The sequence below is a fragment of the Mauremys mutica genome, chromosome 24, assembly GCF_020497125.1.
Source record: "Mauremys mutica isolate MM-2020 ecotype Southern chromosome 24, ASM2049712v1, whole genome shotgun sequence".
NCBI classification, from domain to species: Eukaryota; Metazoa; Chordata; order Testudines; family Geoemydidae; genus Mauremys; species Mauremys mutica.
In genome coordinates, this window is record NC_059095.1 from 14,240,420 (window position 1) to 14,259,771 (window position 19,352).

At 47.3% G+C, this 19,352-nt stretch overlaps 1 protein-coding gene across 2 annotated transcripts in view; it reads left to right on the forward strand.

Moving 5' to 3' along the window:
• TIMM44 (translocase of inner mitochondrial membrane 44) overlaps positions 1-19,352 on the forward strand; it is a 64,368-nt gene that overhangs the window by 2,057 nt on the left and 42,959 nt on the right. For both annotated transcript variants that reach the window (XM_044998913.1, XM_044998914.1), the window contains exons 2-5: positions 2,966-3,073; positions 3,658-3,828; positions 12,406-12,486; positions 14,540-14,689. In XM_044998913.1, coding sequence (XP_044854848.1) covers positions 2,966-3,073; positions 3,658-3,828; positions 12,406-12,486; positions 14,540-14,689 — 510 coding nt within the window. The remainder of the gene's footprint in view (positions 1-2,965; positions 3,074-3,657; positions 3,829-12,405; positions 12,487-14,539; positions 14,690-19,352) is intronic.

Consider the following 19,352-nt stretch of genomic DNA (forward strand, 5'->3'; position numbering starts at 1 on the left):
CAGTTTCCAGTACCATCTGCTTCAGAAGAAAGTTCAAGAAACCTTGTTAAGGACAGCGGTGGGATAACTTTCCCATATAGGGGAAGTTTTTTCTTAGCTTCAAGCTTTTCGTGGTTAGCTTAGGCCAGGGGTTCTCAAACTGGGGGTCAGGACCCCTCAGGGGGTCGCAAGGTTATTACATGGAGGGTTGTGAGCTGTCAGCCTCCATCCCAAACCCTGCTTTGTCCCCAGCATTTATAATGGTGTTAAATATATTAAAAAGTGCACTCAGAGGCTTGCTGTGTGAAAGGGGTCACCAGTACAAAAGTTTGAGAACCACTGGCTTAGGCCCTGAAGAATAAAGTTGTATATCTCCTATTTAATATAACTGTGGATGTTTTCATTATCCATATAAATATCTAATGCTTTTTAAAACCTGCTGGGCTCTTCAGTCATATCTTGTGGCAGTGAGCTTCATAGGCAGAAGGCATAGAAAATTATTTCCTTTTATCAGGGTTAAATGTATTATTTCTCAGTTTCTGTAGCTGTCCCCTTGAGCTTTGATAGAAAAAGTAAATAGCAGGGTACTGAGTTGAAAGATGTCTTGTTGCAAACATGGAAACTAATTGTCAGTCACTCTGATACAAGGATCTTTGTATCAGATATTTTTGGGGAATTATGGAGTACCCTTTCTCAGCAATAAGCCTTGCCTGCAGCTGGTGATATTTGGGATGGGGCTCCTTCATAGCAGCAGCAGCAGCAAGGGGAAACAACCAGGCTGCTCAAGACACGAGCCTGGTGAAAAGATGGGAGCCCAGAGCCTTTGAGGTCCCCTACTACAAGTCTTGAGGGCAAGATCAAATATTCCCCATCCATAAAGCCTATTAGAGTTGTGTTAACTGAAAGGAGTCTGGCTTAGCAAGGGCATAGTGATTTTGGTGGAGTGATTCTAGAGAGAGGCAGTCATGTGGAGAAGCAGTATTGGCTGTGAGAATTGAGCAGGTAGGGGCTCCTTAATCTGAAATCAGGAATTTGGCGTGTGTCTGTCTAAGAAGGGGATTACTCCTGGTGGAATTTTGTGCCAAAAATTAAAAATTCTATACACAAGATTTTAAAATTGTGCATATTTTATTTGTTAAAATAACATGATATAACCATGCAATTTTCAATTATTTTGGTAATTTATTTCAAAATACCTGTCAGCAAGTATGTCTGTAACAATACAGACAACAAAAAAGATTCAGGAAATGTTTTTCGACAAATAGATTCCTTACTGGAAATATTAATACAGATCTTTGAGTAATTCATTTAAACTACAATACAGAAACTTATTTCCCACACCCCTCAGAAGCAGTGCAAAGGCTTTGGGGAGTCAGGGTAACAGAGGAGCTCAGGGAGAGGGAAGTTATTGATGGGCAGTGGCCTGGGAGTGAACTTGGAGGGTTGTTGGGTGTGGTGGGTAGGAGAAATATATGGAACAGGTTTTTGGGAGAGGTATTGTTAGGGAGATGGGGAGTCTCTGCCATACAGACCCTGGCTGACCCCTAGCCTTTCCCATTCAGTTAGGCACATCTGCCCCTCTTCTCGTGTGTCCGTGCACCTCTGTCCCCCCGTGGCCGTGCACACCCATTCAGCCTGGCATAGCTCCATGTGGCCCTGCACCCCCACCCTTCTGTCCCCATGTGGCCTTGCACCCCCACTCCCATTCAGCCCCTGGCGCAATGTTGTCACCCTACTAGCTCCTGTGCCCTCACCCCAGTCTGTCCCACCACCAGCCCTTCTGATCTCCAGTCTGTGAGATCCCCCAGCAGCCTCATATGTCCTACTATGTCCATCCCCCATGCCTCCTCACCTGGCCCTGCAGGCAGTGCACTGTAAGGAAGGCATCCTCTGCCCCCTCCCTCTCCATGGCTGGTTGGTAAGGCCCATGAGCCAGCTGCCCTCTCTTCTGGTGCCGCATCAGCCCATGGTGGGCAAAAGGTGTTTTTGCAATGTGACCTCTCTTGTTGCTTCCCTACACCTCCCCATCAGAATCAGTTATACTGCAGGGGAAAAAAAATGGCAGGAGCTATTTATTCTGCACTTGCGCAGTGGCACAGAATTTCCCCAGGAGTAGGGGATGTAGGACTGAAGCTGCAAGCAGTGATAGGCTGTCCCACTGCATTTCAGCAGAAACAGTTAGTTTTTCTTTAAAAAAATGTTTCTAGCCCTATAAATTGCAAAGAAATACTCCAAATATCACTTAAACCGGTAGTGGCTGAGTTTGCAAATAGAAAAAGTTATTCTGAGGTGTGAACTTCCCTGTTCATCCCATTTGGATGTTAGCTCTGAAGATTACAGATGGCAAACTAAATTGCACCATGAGCTTTTAACTGCTAATAATAGCAGAAACATCTAGCTACTCTGGGATGGTGGGTGGCACCTAGCTAGAGCAGTGCTATATCCACCCAATTCCCCAAAATAATGACAAATAGGCCCACCTATATTGGGGTATAGCTTACAGTCTGACCCTCATGTTTTGTACAAGTGAGTGATAGGGATGCGGCAGTGCTTTCATTCATAATAAAGTTGCAATGCGCTGGTTTGTTCTATGTATCCAAGCTCTGGTGAGCGAGTATTTCCAGTATAGCTCCCAGCTTCTGTTCCACAAAGGTTAGCCAGAAATGCCCCTTTTTGCTGTGTTCTTTACTTCCCTTTTTCCACTGGCTTGTTGGGCACTGAGTGTGGCCCAAGCAGGTTTAATTGTGTGGGGAGTGATAGCTCAGTGGTTTGAGCATTGGCCTGCTAAACCCAGGGTTGTGAGTTTAATCCTTGAGGGGGCCATTTAGGGAACTGGGGTAAAAATCTGTCTGGGGATTGGTCCTGCTTTAAGCAGGCGGCTGAACTAGATGACCTCCTGAGGTCCCTTCCAACCTTGATACTCTATGATTCTAATTATTTCTTTATTCTTTGGTAAAATTTGTTTATTCTTTGTTTCTGTTCACAGAAATGCCTTGTCAGTGGCACGAGGCTTATATATGGAAGATACCCAGCTCCGGTATTCCCTAGTGGCATTGTTTATAGAATGGGCACCCCTGTTTTAGAGCTACATCAGGTATGTTGATGGGCAGGGTTTTATGCATGCATTAGACTGAAAGTATGTTTTAGTAATGATAGGAGTATTGGGGTCTACTAGAAATTGATATGCTTCTGACAAGTGTCCACCCTAGGTTGCAGACTTCAGTGTGGCTTTCAAAGATGTGACGAAAAATTTTTTTTTGGATTTGTCAGATCCCAACTTACCCTCCATATATTTGATTGCCAGCAATGAGCCCAGTTGATAAAATCCAGTAATGAGGCTCCAGTCATGTGTGCAGCCACCAAAAGCAGAGATCCTCAACAGAAGAAATTGGCTGGTTATTGAAACCTATCAGCTCAGTCAGAACAGTGTGACTCCTTTGCCTCTTGAGGGAGTAATTTTTTTGCTTGTGTACATTTACCTCTAGTGCTCTGTGCAGTGTGTGTGAGATTTCATTGCTATTCTGAAGGCACAGTGCTCCTTGGCTATGGTATTTTGGCCATCCTCAAGATGCCTAATTTCCACATCCTCTTGCATGGCAGACATGAAGTGTAAATCTACCTGGCTATGATACTTAATGTCTCTTTAGATTGTACAGATGCTAATAATTATTTTTTTAGTCTAGATATTATTCTTCTGGAGGCAGAAAAGGCTTTATATCAGGTTTTGTGGACAACATCAAACAGGAATTATCCAAAAATAAAGAGATGAAAGAAAGTATTAAAAAATTCCGGGATGAAGCTAAAAAGCTAGAAGAATCTGATGCGCTCCAGGAAGCAAGGAGGAAATATGTAAGTCTTTATCATGAATTATTTCGTTGTCCAACACCTTCACATTGGCCAGTCAGCAGTCTATTACAATTCAGAGTATTGTAACCTAAGCTTCTGTGCAAATGAGCTGTTGGGTTTGCTGTATTCGGGAAAGGTCTGGACTGACTGATGGAAACACCACTAGGTGCAATGAACTAGTGTAAAAAGTGTAAAGAGTTAAGTATTTCTACAGTTTTTGGTGGAATTTCTTTCCAACAGACATTTTAATAGAAATCACAAATAATAAGCAGGTAAAAAGTCACTTATCTATAGACATGGAGATACAACTAAGGCTTTTTCACTTTCATTATATCGATTAGACATAATCACATTCTTAATGGATTATAAAACAGCTTTACTAGAGAGAAAGTGCTTTCATTGCACTAATGAACTGAAGTCTGTTACACATTGCACATTCTTTCAGTGGCCAGATTCAGTGCAGTGAAGGAACCAGGGAAATGGGAATTAATAATAATCTTGAATTGTTTCACATTTATATTATTGCCTCTTAACATTTTTCTTGTTTGAGTGATGGTCCCTATATATATTCCAAATATGGGTGTACATGTGTGCCATGCCCTGGAGCCAGATGTTTTTCCTAGCAGTGTCCGTTGACCTGCTCGTGTGTCGTATGTCCCCTTGTGCTCCTAGCCGAGGTTAGCCAGGAGCCGTCCATGTTGACGCCTCCTGTTCCCTCTAACTGCTGCATGGCCTGAATTAGAACCTCTATTCCTTCCTGCTCTTAGTCTTTTAGCTAAGAGAGTGACCTGCTCCATTTGTGTATAGTTCTTGTTTGTTTTTTCTTGTAGATAGCTAGTTGTATATAGTAATTAGTGTTAGTCTACCCCAATTGGGGTACGCTCCCTCTGCCCCGCTGGGGTCTATGCTGTATGTTCTGGGGTTTAAAAACTGATTCTTTCCCATGCTCATTCTCCATGAGCAACAAGCACCAGTGGCGTCTTTACTGCCTCGGGGAGGCTCACATCATCGCTCGCTGGGTGATTTGCAAGTCTTTCCCATCCGGGACTCAGGAAGCGCAGAAGCTTTGCTTCCGAAAATACTCGATGGGGGAAGCCATGAAACTGTGCACCCACTCGGCTCCAGAACCATCTGTGCAGCATCTATCACTGGTGGTGAGCGCTTCTTCCAGCACTTCTCACGCCCTGAATATAGCGATCGAGGAGAAACCCAGACGTGAAGGTAGGAAGCACTGTCATGGGCATAGGAGCAAATCCCTATTGAGGACTACTTCTAAGTGCAGCATTTCCTCTCTGAGCTGGGCAGGTCAGGTGAGATGTCGTGCCCCAACACTGTGGCACCAGCACCCAAGCTTCTCCGCATCGAGAGTAAAGCAAAGCACAAGAAGGATCCAGCGGTACAGCTGGTCGCCCTGGTACCAACCCTGTTGGAGCAGTCCCTGGAGCATGCACCACCTGTCCTGCTGCCACCTCCATGTCCTTTGGTCCAGCTGGCCCCATGGACCCTTGGTCTTCTGGCATCTCCAAGGGCACTCCCTGGACTCCTGGTTGTGTGGAGCCCCATCTCTCGCCAGAGGAACTGGAGATACCTTACCCGCCTTCTCCGCTTCTCTCAGGTTCCCCACTCACCTGCGAGGTTCCTACTCTGGAGGACAACTGCTCCTGCTCCTTCCGGACCGCCCCCTGCTGACTCTGCACTGTGACTGGCCTACTCTGTTTGTTCCATCACTATCCGAGCCATCTTCGGACTAGGAATACTTTTCTGAGCTGGAGCCCTCCTTCTCCTCTTTGTCCAGGCACAGCTTGGACTAGCATCCCTCGCTTCCTTATCCTCCGGCTTATGGCCCGGCAGTGACTGTTTGGTTCCGGTATCTCTTGGGCCTGCCACACCCCCTGGTCCCGACCCCTTAGCCACACTGAGCGTTCTGGGACCCATATTGCCAGCAATACCCACCCTCCCAAGCCTCATACCACTCGGCACAGGCTCCTTCACTGTTGGGCTCTGAGGAAGAGGCAGATGTAGAGCCGGTTCCTCATCACTGGATGAGGTGCTCATCCCTCTTTGCCTATCTCCCGCTGATGATCACAGACAATACCAAGACATGTTACAGAGGGTGGCAGCAGACCATGGCATAACATAAGAACGGCCGTACCGGGTCAGACCAAAGGTCCATCTATCCCAGTATCCTGTCTACTGACAGTGGCCAATGCCAGGTGCCCCAGAGGGAGTGAATCAGGCAATGATCAAGTGATCTTTCTCCTGCCATCCATCTCCATCCTCTGACAAACAGAGGCTAAGGACACCATTCCTTACCTATCCTGGCTAATAGCCATTTATTGACTTAACCACCATGAATTTATCCAGTTCTCTTTTAAATGCTGTTATAGTCCTAGCCTTCACAGCTTCCTCAGGTAAGGAGTTCCACAAGTTGACTGTGCGCTACGTGAAGAAGAACTTCCTTTTATTTGTTTTAAACCTGCTGCCTATTAATTTCATTTGGTGACCCCTAGTTCTTGTATTATGGGCATAAGTAAATAACTTTTCCTTATCCACTTTCTCCACATCACTCATGATTTTATATACCTCTATCACAGTGGTCCCCAACCTTTTTGTCTGGCGGGTGCCAGACGAAGGACCGTGGCAGCAGTGGAGCACCCGCTGAAATGCCGCTGAATTTCTGCGGCATTTCGGCGGTGACGCCTCTCGATGATGTCGCTTGTCAGCGGCAAGTGGCGTCATCGAGAGGCGTCGCCGCCGAATTTCTCCACCGCCGGCCAGGATGCGATGTGGACCCCTTCTCTATCATATCCCCCCTTAGTCTCCTCTTTTCCAAGCTGAAGAGTCCTAGCCTCTTTAATCTTTCCTCATATGGGACCCTCTCCAAACCCCTAATCATTTTAGTTGCCCTTTTCTGAACCTTTTCTAGTGCCAGTATATCTTTTTTGAGATGAGGAGACCACATCTGTATGCAGTATTCAAGATGTGGGTGTACTATGGATTTATATAAAGGCAATAAGATATTCTACATCTTATTCTCTTTCGCTTTTTCATGATTCCCAACATCCTGTTTGCTTTTTTGACTGCTGCTGCACACTGCGTGGTCGTCTTCAGAGAACTATCCACGATGACTCCAAGATCTCTTTCCTGATCAGTTGTAGCTAAATTAGCCCCTATCGTATGTATAGTTGGGGTTATTTTTTCCAATGTGCATTACTTTACATTTATCCTCATTACATTTAATTTGCCATTTTGTTGCCCAGTCCCTTAGTTTTGTGAGATCTTTTTGAAGTTCTTCACAATCTGCTTTGGTCTTAACTATCTTGAGTAGTTTAGTATCGCTGGAGGAGGTTCAGGACCAGCAAAACCAGCTCTTGGACATCCTCCACCTTCAGGGACCATCAAGGGTGCCGCTCCCCAATAATGACACCATTCAGCCCCGTGTCTCAAGCAGCAGCTCCAGCGGTTCTGCCCCCGGCTATATGCACCTTACCCAGCCTCCTGCCAAGAGCACCAGAAACCTTCATGCAAGTGCCTCTGGTCCCACTGGCAGTTGACCCACAGCCACCTCCTCGTCCCTTGCCCACCAACAGCCTAAACAATTTTGACGTGTCGCGCGAAAACTGTGAACCCTTTCTATTGCCACCCATGGTGCCCCGTGTCATCTTTGGGGCCGTCTTTCTCTGTTCGCCCACAGTTGGGGCAGGATCACCACGGACCATTGAGTCCTGGAGATTATCCATCATGGTTACTCCATAGAATTTCTTTCTTTTCTCCAACTCCCCTCCATGAGACCCTTCCCATCAGTGCCTTCTCCAGCAAGAGGCAGATGCTCTTCTTTCAAAGAGCACCTCCCTACCAGAGGAGAGGCTTCTGCTCTCCATATTTCCTCATCCTGAAGTAGGTGGAGGGTTCTGCCCCATTCTCGATCTTCAGCGACTAAACATCTTTATCAGGAAATCCAAGTTCTTCTTCGACTGATTGCTCACGTGCATTCCACATTAGGTGTGTGCGTGCACTGCATGCGCCATAGCTGGAAATTTTTCCCGCAGTGGTATTCATTGGGTCGGCTCTAGCGCTCTCTGGTGCGCCACGCTCATGTGCTGGTGTAAGGGGCACGGCCGGCTCCACACCTTCTCATTTCCTTCTTACCACCTGTGATGGTTGCTGGAACAGCTTCTTTTGCTTTGGCAAGGCATTTATTCAGTGGTTACTCTCTAGTTTAGTTACATTTAGTCTTAGTTTTAGTAGTAGTGTATATAGTGTAGATAGTATTAATGTATATAGTTAGACCGTCTGTCTTAGTTAGAGGTGCTTCCTTCCTTCACTCCTGGGTCTGGGCATGTCCTGGTATGTAGGTTTCAAGTCCTGTGCCTCATGAGGCAAGCCTATGCTGGTGAGTAACCCACACTCTAGTTGTCTGAAGCCTCTGGGAGAGGCTCATGTACGAAAGTGTTGCCAGATCTGTTGGGACTTGAAGCCTCGTACAAAGGACAGGGAGGCTAGACTAAGGGCTATCCTAATGGAACCACGCTTAGACCAGTGTTAGAGTCAAGCTGGTTGGACTTGGCACTGAGCACCACGGCTTCGCTGCGAAGTGCCCCTTTGGCACTGCGTGTTTCTCGGTACCGTTCTCCATCTCCAGTACTGAGAAAGAAACATAAGCAACAATCCAAGGAGGGACGCTCCCCAGTACCAAGGAAGGACGAACAAGGGGATTGCAGTGGAGTGCGACCTGCGTCAGGCCCTCCTACACTCCCGGTGTGATAGCGCCACTGTCAACTTCACCCTGCTCACGGGTGCCGTTGAGTCCAGTGTGGGACCAGCCGTTGATGCCGGGGAGTCGTCATAGCACTAGTGGGATCGCGGTGCCTTCCACCTTTGCAGTGGCCAGGGACTTACTGACACTTCCGGTACCGCCAACTCCAATGGGTCAACAATCTGCTCTGATGAGTGTGTCGAGCAGAAGGGAGTATGGGGCCCTGAGCTTATACTCGGCATCAGGACCTTCGGTACCGAGCAGAGGCAACCCAGCCCTCCTGTTGTTGATGAGGACTTCCCTTGTCTGGCACCGAACTCTGGACCCTAGACACCGACTGGCTGAAGTGAGGTGTACTGCCCCCACCATGTTCTCCTCAGAAGTACCCTTCCTCGGAGTCAGAGGTGGAACCCTACACTCAGTCTAAGAACCCCCGCCACTATCCATCCTACATCCCACTGGATCTTGGTGTGGGCTCCCCTGAAGGCACCTGGCCTGGATGAGAGCGGCTGATGGAGGTCCAGTGGCTGTACTGGAATGAGTGGGGCTTTCCCCCAGAACTGGGACCATGTCCAGTCACTCCTCTTGGTAGTGTCTGAGAGGAGGGCTCCTCCACCGCACCATCCAGCACCCAACCTGAATGCAGTTACCAAGCTTGGTACCGACATGCAAGACTTGGCCCAGGGGTATGTAATCAGGGCTGAAGAAGAGGAAGGCCTCTTCCTCCTCCTCCTCCTCCCCAGATGAAGCCATCCTGTGGCACCAAACCACTTGGTCCCAAGATGACTTTAGAGTCCACCAGGAGCTTCTAAAAAGAGTGGCTGCTAACCTGGGTCTGGAGGTGAGGTACTTAAGGAGTCCTCACATAGTCTCATTGATGTTTTGGCTGCAGCAGCCCAGTTAAAAGTTGCTCTGTCCCTCAAGGACGTTATGGGTCCGGTCAGGTCCCTATGGCAAACCCCATCTTCTCTCCCTACCACTTCAAAGAGGGCAGAGAAGAAGTACTATGTGCCTGCCAAGGGGTATGAATGCCTGTGCTCTCACCCTCCTCCCGGGTCCCTTGTGGTCACAGCGGCCAATGAGAGGTCCAGGCAGGCACTACCCCCAAGCAAAAGGACTGGAAAAATCTAGACCTGCTTGGAAGAAAAATGTATTCAACGGGTGGGTTATAGCTTTGTATTTCCAACCAATGAGCCTTGTTGGGGAGATATGATTACAATGTTTGGGACTCAATGGCAAAGTTTAAAGACTTGCTGCTTCAGGACTTCAGGCAAGAGTTTTCCGCTTTGATGAAGGGAAAATTGTAGCCAGGGCCTCACTCTAAGCGGCCCTGGATGGAGCTGATGTAGCGGCCAGAACAATGACTTCTGCAGTGGTCATGAGGCAGTGCTCCTCGCTTCAATCCTCGGGGTTTCCACGTGAGGTCCAACAGACCATCCAGGATCTCCCATTCAAGGGTACTGCCCTCTTCTTGGAGTAAAGAGACACAAAGCTGTGTGTGAAGGACTCTAGGTCCACCCCAGATCCCTGGGCCTCTACTCACCATCAGAGGAAGCATTTTAGGCTGCAGCAGCTGGCCTGCTTCTCGGCCTCACTGCTTCAACAGGACCTGTTCAAGAAACGGAGCAGGAGTTACAAGCCTAGACAACTGCTCTTTTCCATCTCAACCACACCCCCAGGGTCTCTCACATACCTGGGAGGCCCAAAGAGAACTTTTGAAGATGCACCCAAGGGCAGTATTAGTTCCCACATTTTGTTTTCAGACTGACTCTCCCACTTCATCCCAGTGTGGTCCCTCATAACCTTGGATTGCTGGGTGCTGAGTATGGTGGAGGAAGGTTTCACCCTTCAGTTTTCTTCCATCCCTCCTCCCACCCCCCTCTGTCTTCAGGGACCCTTCTCACAAGCAACTTCTAGTCCAAGAGGTTCTAGCCCTGCTGCAGGTAGGGGCAGTGTACGAGGTGCCTCAGAACTTAAGAGGGAAGGGGTTTTACTCCCGATATTTCCTAATCTCGAAGGCTAAAGGGGGTCTTGGATCCATCCTGGACCTGTGTTGCCTCAACAATTATCTCAAGAAACTGAGGTTCTGCAGTTTCCCTGGCCTGTATCATTTCCTCCCTGAATCCCGCCCTCGACTTAAGACTCCTATTTCCACATCTTCATCTTTTGAGGCCACAGATGGTTCCTCAGATTTATCGTAAACCAGACCCATTACCAGTTCACCATCCCCTCTTTGGTCTGTCAGCAGCACCTAGGGTTTTCACGAAATGCGTGGCGGTGGTGGTGGCCTTCCTCAGATGGCGAGGTGTTCAGGTCTACCTGTACCTCAAAAGCACAGGCATTGTCAGCAACGTTCCTAGCCCAGGTCCCAATCCAAGACGTCTGCAGGGCTGTGACCTGGCCGTCAGTGCATACCTTCTCCGCCCACTGCACCATCACCCAGCAAGCCAGAGATGATTTCAGAAGAGCAGTGTTGCAATCCTCATGTCCATGAACTCCGAGCCCACCTCCTTGGGTACCGCTTGTGAGTCACCTGATGTGGAATGGCCATCAGCAATCACTTGAAGAAAAACAGTTACTTTCTGTAACAGTTGTTTGCGATGTGCTGCTCGTGTCCATTCCATGACCCACCCTCCTGCCCCCTGTTGGAGTTAACCAGCAAGAAGGAACTGAGAGGGTGCAGGGCTGGTTGTGCTCCTAATACCAGTGCATGAGCGTATGGCACCAGAGAGTGCTAGAGCCCCCCTGACAGATACCACTAATGGAAAAATTTCCAGCTATGGTGCCCATGGTGCGCACGCACACCTAATGTGGGATGGGCATGAACAATGCATCTCGAAGAGCCACAGTTACAGAAAGGTTAGAAACCATTTTTTCCCTCCAGTGGTATCCATTGGGGTTGAGTTCGTGGCTCTTGATATGAAGGACACCTACTTCCATGTAGACATCCACTTGGCCCACCAGAAATTTCTCCGATTCCAGGTGGGAGAGCACCACTACTAATTCTGAGTCCTGACTTTCGGCTTTGCCACAGCTGTGAGTCTTCACGAAGGTCTTCGCTGTGGTGGCAGCCATCTCGGCTAGTAGGTATACCCCTACCTAGATGAATGGCTCCTTGTTGTGTTATCCTGACAAGAGCTTTCCTCTGCCATCCTTGCCCTTCATGCTCTCCTGACCTCTTTGGGTGTCTGCATCATCAAAGAGAAATCTCTGCTTATGCCTATGCCGACAATCAGCTTCATCGAGGTGCAACTTGACTCAGTTGTGATGTGGCCTTTCCGTCTGGGGGATTGCTTCACAATGCTGATGGCCATAGTTGTGAACCTCCGCCAAAGCCCTCACACTACGGTCTGCCATTGCCTCTCCCTCCTGAATCTGGTTGTTATGGGACCTCAAGGCCCTCAAGTTACTTGTAACTGATTTGCTGTTAGATCCTTTTTCCTATTCAGTTTGAAGCCCTTACACCACTTACCCTGTTTGCCGACTTCATTATCTCTCTCCCATATTTAAGGCAGCTATTGGTTTACACAGCATTGATTTGGGCACAAATTTTAAACATCTAAAAATAGAACGTTATATTCTGATTTTTTCCATGTGACTGATCTCCATTTCTGTTCCTTTCACTTCATTTAGTTAGAAGAGTCCATGGATCATACTGAGGACAGAGTTTAACTGGGGCTGTTCTTCTGTCCTACAGCAGTATGTCACCCGAAGAGTGCTGTATGCTGCACTCTACTGATGCAGTGCTGTGAAATTCTCAGGTGGTTATAATTCTGATTGCTGCATTGATTCCTGTTAACATAAAATTTTTCTTTGTGCTGCAGAAAACCATTGAATCTGAAACGGTTAAGACCTCTGAAGTGATTAAAAAGAAGCTTGGAGAAATAACCGGATCAGTCAAAGAGGTACAGCATAACCTTGCAAAAATCTCAGTTTACTTGTGATTTGCACTTTGTCTGCATCGAATTAATGTCCTTTATCTCTTTCTTCTAGTTGAAGGAGGGTCACTATTGCTGCCCTTACAGGCCAGGGCCACTAAAGAGACCTGCAGTGGTAACTGCTGGAGAATTTTTTGGTGTGACTAGTGTGACGGCAGATGTGCAGGCAGTATCAGCACCCCGTGTTTCTTCCTTGCTGCAGGGTAGATGAGTGTGTACATGGGGGTCTGACTATCTGATAGCTGCAGAAGAGAAAATGCCTCAAGACTTTGTCTTCATTGGGGCATAGGCAAGTCAGATACTAGCACCAAAGTGGAAGAGCCCAATTGGGAGCAGTCTGGGACTGGCTGTACATCTCGCGTGGCTGGCACCTGGGTCCCCAACCTACCGGAATGGAAGGCAGCTGTTCTCAGTACCATAGACCGGCAGGAAGCTTTGAGCCAGCAGGGAGGAAGGGTACAGAGTGGGGTGGAGGAAGCAGGGTTTCTGGAGGGGGTTCAGCTAGCACGTGGGTCCTGTTTTACCTGCTGGGCCCTCCTGCTGGATCCTGTGGCAGCTCCTCTTGGTGCTGTGGGAAGCCTCGAGCCGGTAGGGAGGGTAAGGAAAGAAGGCTGAGGGTGCCATTTAGGTGGGGAGATGCTGTTCATGGTCGAGTCCCATGGCGCATGGCGCTAACTGTGGTGAAGGTGGTCCCTGCTTCTGGCACCAGCGTCCAAGGGCTGGCAGAGCTGACAGGAGCCTCCAGCAGCCCGGCCCAGAAAGGCTGGGGGGAGGCAGGAGCCTGTGCTGTCACTGCTGCTGGGCCAGGGGTGCCTGGTCTGTGCACTCCTACCCACTCCCAGCTGCGATGGCATCTCCCTTCTGGCAAGCAGGGTGCAGAGAGGAAGGGGAGGAGTGCTGATTGAGGGGGTAGGGGAGCAGGGCTGGCTGATAAGGAAAACACCTGGTGGTACTGTCTACCTGGCAACTCCTTCTGGCTGGGTTTGTCTTCCCACCACCCCAGAATCAGCTGTCCACTGCCAGTGAAGTCTGACATCCCTGCAAAGAGCACCTGCTAAAGCAGCTGTGCTGGTTCAGAGTGAAATGGTGATCTCCTCAAACAGTTGAATTTTTAACCTCGGGCTTGCCGCAGCATGTGTGTAGCACCACACCCCCCAGGCACACTCAGGTGTATGTAAAGCTTATTTTGTTGGCATGGAAGAAAGAGTATTTGGAACTTCTTTCCTGGTGGATCAAAAATTAGTGCACAGAGCTCTCTCCACCAGAGCTGCACTGGCCTGGACTGCATTTCTGTCTGTCTCTTAGAGAGTTAATAAGCATGTGAGTATTTCAAAGGAAAGTTCTAGAGTATTTTAACTGCCAGGTGGCGCAGCCCAAAAGAAAAAAAAAAAGCCAATATGTTGTCAGCAGCACGTGGTGTCCTCCGGGCAATGCAGGAGTCCTGGTGCTGTTGCGTGAGAGGGGAGGCTGCGGGCAGAGCAGAAGCTGGGAGGGAGGACCTGCAGCCTGGAAGCTGGGGTTTTCCACAGGGAGCAGGGGCTCCAGGGCTGCACAGTATCTCTCCTTGTGCTGTCCTGGGGGTGTCCTGCCGTGGCACCAGGGGCCCTGGGCTTGCAGTGACCCAAAGCTTCTTTCCCTGGCTGCAGCCCTGCAAACCTGCCTTCCACTTATTGGCAAGTTTTGGATAATAGCAACTTTTTGCTGGAACCGAGAGGTTGCTGTTAAGCGGCATTCACTGTGTATAAATAATTGCCAGTCCAACATATGTAGTTCTGTATCTGGTCAAAAATATCTTCTTCACCAGTGATCACAGCACAGCTCTGGGATTACTGCTGACACTGCAGCACAAAAGTCAGGCTCGCTGTGACCATTAGTCCTACAGACCTTGCCCATGCTGTTAACTTGCTGATTGTCCCTGGTGGTGACTTGGGAAGCCTCTAAAGGCCAAAAAGAGGAATCTCTTTCAAATCCAGGTGGTGATCCATGTTTCTCACATCATTTTCCTTCCATATTATTGCAGAGTTTGGATGAAGTAAGTAAGAGTGATATTGGTCGAAAGATAAAAGAAGGTGTGGAAGAAGCTACCAAAACAGCAAAGCAGTCTGCAGAATCAGTCACCAAAGGAGGGGAGAAACTGGGCAAGACAGCAGCATTTAAAGCAATCTCCCAGGTACACATGCAGGTGACATGTCTTCTTTGGTGCCCTGCCATGCAGGCACCACGTTCACTAACAAGAAAGCTGTTTGGGGGGGGGGGGGAACAAAAAACCCTCCCAAACTGTAAATGTCATCTTTTTGTAAATGTCAGTCATTCTGTGGCACTCTTCAGCATTATGCTACTTTTTTCACCTTCAAGTGAATGTAGTTTTGAGAGCAAAACCCTTCCAACATACAGGAGATACTTAGGAAGTGCTAGAATAAACTGATAAGTTAAAGAGCTGTTAATCACCAGGATTGAGAGCCCTGAACAATCTTAAGCATCAGGTCTCTTGCTTCCCCGTGTGGGGTGGGAGTCCATGCTGCATGTGACTCCTCTTCAGGCGCTTGTTCGCTCTGCAAAGACTAACACACCTCAGCAAGTATTTGCAGTGACACCAAGCCGTGTTTTTAAAACAGAGTACGCTTTATTAGTCAACTGGAACACAGCATTGGATGTCCTTAGTTTAGGATAAAGAAATGAAGGTTAAAACATAGTCCATCTGGCCAAGCCAGCACAGACCCCAGCCAAGCTGTAGTGGATCCCATCTCCGGCTCTGTCTCTCCCTGACCTGCTGGTCACCTCCCAATCTTTTGTCTCCAGGCAAAGCCATGCTATGTTCACAACCCCATCTGCTGGAGCTTCCCGGTGTTGTGTCGATTGTTGAGTCATTGGGGCTTTTTGTTATCCCTCTGGGCCCTCTGTTGATCTGGATCAGTTTCATTACAGCTCAGACAACAAAGCAACGCCCACACCTCATGTCCAGTGTTGCTCTGAGAGCAGGCTTAACCCCCCCCCCCCCCCACGGGGTAGCCGTGCAAAGGACAGGGCAACCGAGGCACACACCGGCTCCATAAACATATTACAGAAAAGCCCCACGTTGTCACACGGACCACTGAACCTTACTTCGGCACCAGGTAGGACCCCTTTTTTTCCCTAGAAGGGATGTAAATACTCCTGTGTCATGGCGTAAATGTAACTGGTGGATTCTCTGTATCTTGAAGTCTTTAAATCATGATTTGAGGAGTTCAGTGACTCAGCCAGAGGTTAGGGGTCTATTTCAGGGTAGGTGAGGTTCTGTGTCCTGCAATGGGCAGGAGGCCAGACTAGATGATCATGGTGGTCCCTTCCGGCCTTGAAGTCTGAGTCTGTAAGCTAACCTCTAAATGACTGGGTTGGAAGAAATTTCTCATTACAGGTGTATTGCAAATAAAGAAGCATCTGATCCTAGCAGCTGTTGGACAGGGTACTAGGCGAGCTGGATCATTGATCTCATCAGTCATGCCAATTTTTATGTTTTGTTCCTAATAAGATGTCATCTGCTAAAGGTCAGCTTCAGCTGCAGTAGCAGATATTATACAGTAGCATTTCTATAATGAAGCCTGTTTGCTACATCTGCTGCAGTAAGATAGCTCCCTTTTCAGACCTGCCTGCTGTTTTTCTCCAAAGCAGGCTACCAGGCCATCCCTTCCAGGCAAGCAGTCATTTTGCAGGATTTGATAGTCTTACTGTATACTGAATTTTATGTGTGCTCGTGTCCATCACTCTTCTGTGATGGCTACAATGGCCAAATTTAGGACCTGGTCCTGCTTCCATTGACGTCAATGGCAAAATTCCTGTTGACTTCATTGGGAGCAAGGTGTGGTCTATTGTATTAAAGATGTAATAAAGTCTTTTACTATTCAACATAAAATAGTGATACATACAAAAAGGTCTTAAAAAAAAAAAAAGAAAAAGACCTTGATTTATTTTTTGTTTTGGGTTTTTTTTTGGGCAAACACTCAAAAGCACTTAGTGCTTGTCTGCACTTAAAACATTACAGTGGTGCAGCTGCACCATTGTGGCTGTGCCACTATAGCGCTTCAGTCCCTCCCATCGGCGTAGGTAATCCACCTCCCCAAGACGCATCTTAAAATTCTTCTGTCAGCCTAACACTGTGTGCACTGGGGGTTAAGTTGATATAGCTACATTTCTCGGGGTGTGGATTTTTCATACCTCTGAGAGAGATAGCTATATCAGTGTAAATTCTTAATGTAGACCAGGCCTTATTTTAAAGTGGAAAGTTTGCTGCTCAAACATAAGAAAGAACAAGAAATTAAAACACGTTTCTATTGAAACTGAAATTATGTGATTGTGCAAAACAAACAAAACCTTTAAATTCTTGGAGACAAGATACTAGTCTTATTTTTAGAACAACCTTTTTGATGAAAAGAAAGGGGTTAATTTTACTTTTAGTTCTGATTTGTAAAGGGGCTTTTATTTTGTCTTATTTTACGTCTATTTTTTAACAGATACACAGTTTGGAGTAGAGAGACTGTAAAAGGTGGGGGAAATGTGGCTTTTGATGATGATTTTGGAATACTGGAGGGCTGGTCAGTTACAAATGGGTGCTTTGACAGGCAGGTCGACCACAGCACCTATTCCTTGGACCCTGGTTCATGTTCCGGTCAGGGAGGAACCATCATGATTATCTAGTCTGACCTGCACATCGCAGAGGTTGACCACAGGACTTCACCCATCCACCCCTGGAGTAGGCCATAACCTCTGGCTGAGTTATTGAAGTCCTCAAATCTTGATTTAACATCTTCAAGTTACAAAGAATCCACCATTTACTCTAGTTCAAACCATGCCCCATGCTTCTGAGGAAGGCGAAACCCCCCCAGTGTCTCAGCTAGTCTGTCCTGGTGAAAAATTTCTTCCCGACCCCAAATACAGATGTTAGACCAGGGGTTGGGAACCTCCGGCCCACTGCTTAATTTTATCCGGCCCACGTCAAGTCTCCACACCACGGGCTGAAAGCCCCAAGCCTCAGTTTGCCTCAGCTCCCAGGTGGAGGGGCAATCAATGATGCTCCGGATGCTGCCCTCGACCCCCCCATTCTGGCTTCACAGTTCCCACTGGAACTGCAGGGGTGGCCAAAATGCGGGCCGGGGCCGGCCCATCTAACATTTCTGTCCGGCCTGCCAGGCTCTTTGATTGCCCCCTCGCGATCTCTGGGCTGCTAAAAGTCTCGTGGCGCAGTGGATGCTCAGGCTGCCTGCCATGGCCCCATGCCGCTCCAGGAAGCGGCTGGCTGCTGCTGGCATGTCACTGCGTGTCCCTGATTGTGGGGTGGGAAGGCGGCTCCGTGTGCTGCCTCCGCCCCCCGCACCATCCTCACAGCTCCCATTGTCCGGAAACCAATGAGGTGCATGGATTTAAAAAGATTTGGGGCATTTGAATGGGATTTAAGACCTTTGGGGGGAAAAATGGTGGCAGATATGGAGGGAGTTATGAGTGTGGAAGAAACTAACTCCACTCTCAGACTGGAGGCAACAAAATCAGAGAGCTTTATTCAGGACATGCAATTGCAAGGGAAGAACTCAACTGACAGAGAGCATCTCTGCCTCAGTTTCTTCAAAGTACAAGCATTTATACATTTTAGTGGCATGCATTAATTAAAAACATCTGCAGTTTGTTCTGCCCATTCCTGTATTTTCTCACTTCTGTTCTCAAAACATTGCTATTTCAAGGCTGGGTCATGCTGACTCATGTTGACTCTACTCTGCCGTCTTCCCACCCGCTTCTGATGTGAGCCCTGCTGTTTCTACAGGTCCCGTGATATTAGGCTAAGATTTAGCATGACAGTTGCTCGGTTTCTTACAACTGAGAGGCCTGTATTTAAATCCTTTAACCCTGTTTCCACATGGGCAAGAGCAAGGCCTAGTAATGGCCTTCCTCTTAGGAAGAAAGTATTTCAGTTTGGTCTGTTCCTTCTGTCTTAGAGTCAGGGAGGTGAGATGACCTGGGAAGGGAGTATGATGAGATTTTTTTTTTTTTAGGTCTCTTTGTAATAACCCCAAAAGGGCATAAAGTTGGTGACATCCCCTCATTATGCGCAGGAGGCAGTGCGTTAGCTCATGTTTTGCTTTTTTTAATATATTCACAACATTATCATTAATCCCCAAACTTAACAATATTAACAGTTAAAATATCAGCAGCCTTTTGTCAATGATGCATTTTTATTGCCTAGGGTCTGTAAATTCTGTACTTCAAAATTGGGATTTAATTCCATTCATTCATTCGGATTAGATTCCATGAACAAATTAACCTGATGGACATTTTTTTATACCTAGCAACGTGTCAAACTCAGAACTTATTTGTATCTTTTGTTCTTTAAAAATATTAAGAAGTTGCATTTTAACTTTGAACTAGATTCCAAAAAATACAAAACCTTTTCTCCAAGGTAAAGCAAGGATTTCTTTAGCACAGTGATTAAATATACTTTCACAGCAAGGTAGTAATGCTTTTTACACCATTTACTTTGTTTTATACTCATATGCTTTAAGGTTGTGCTAAATAGCTTTCTTATAACTATAGGTGAAATTACTACTTTGTTTTTTAAGAAGTTTAGTCAGACTTACTTTACATTTTTTAAATGGTTTCTTGAGTGTTGATACCACAGGTCTTTTTTACAAATGGATTACCTTTACGTATTTAGTTTACTGGATTTATCCATTGATACTTTTTTAGATCAGAAACTAGATAGTTCTGTATGGTGATTACATTTTTACAGTAGGCAACCAAGTCTGGAGTAACCATCTTAGTGTCCACAGAACCTTGCTACACCACCACTTTGTGAGCTACTTGAAGGGAGT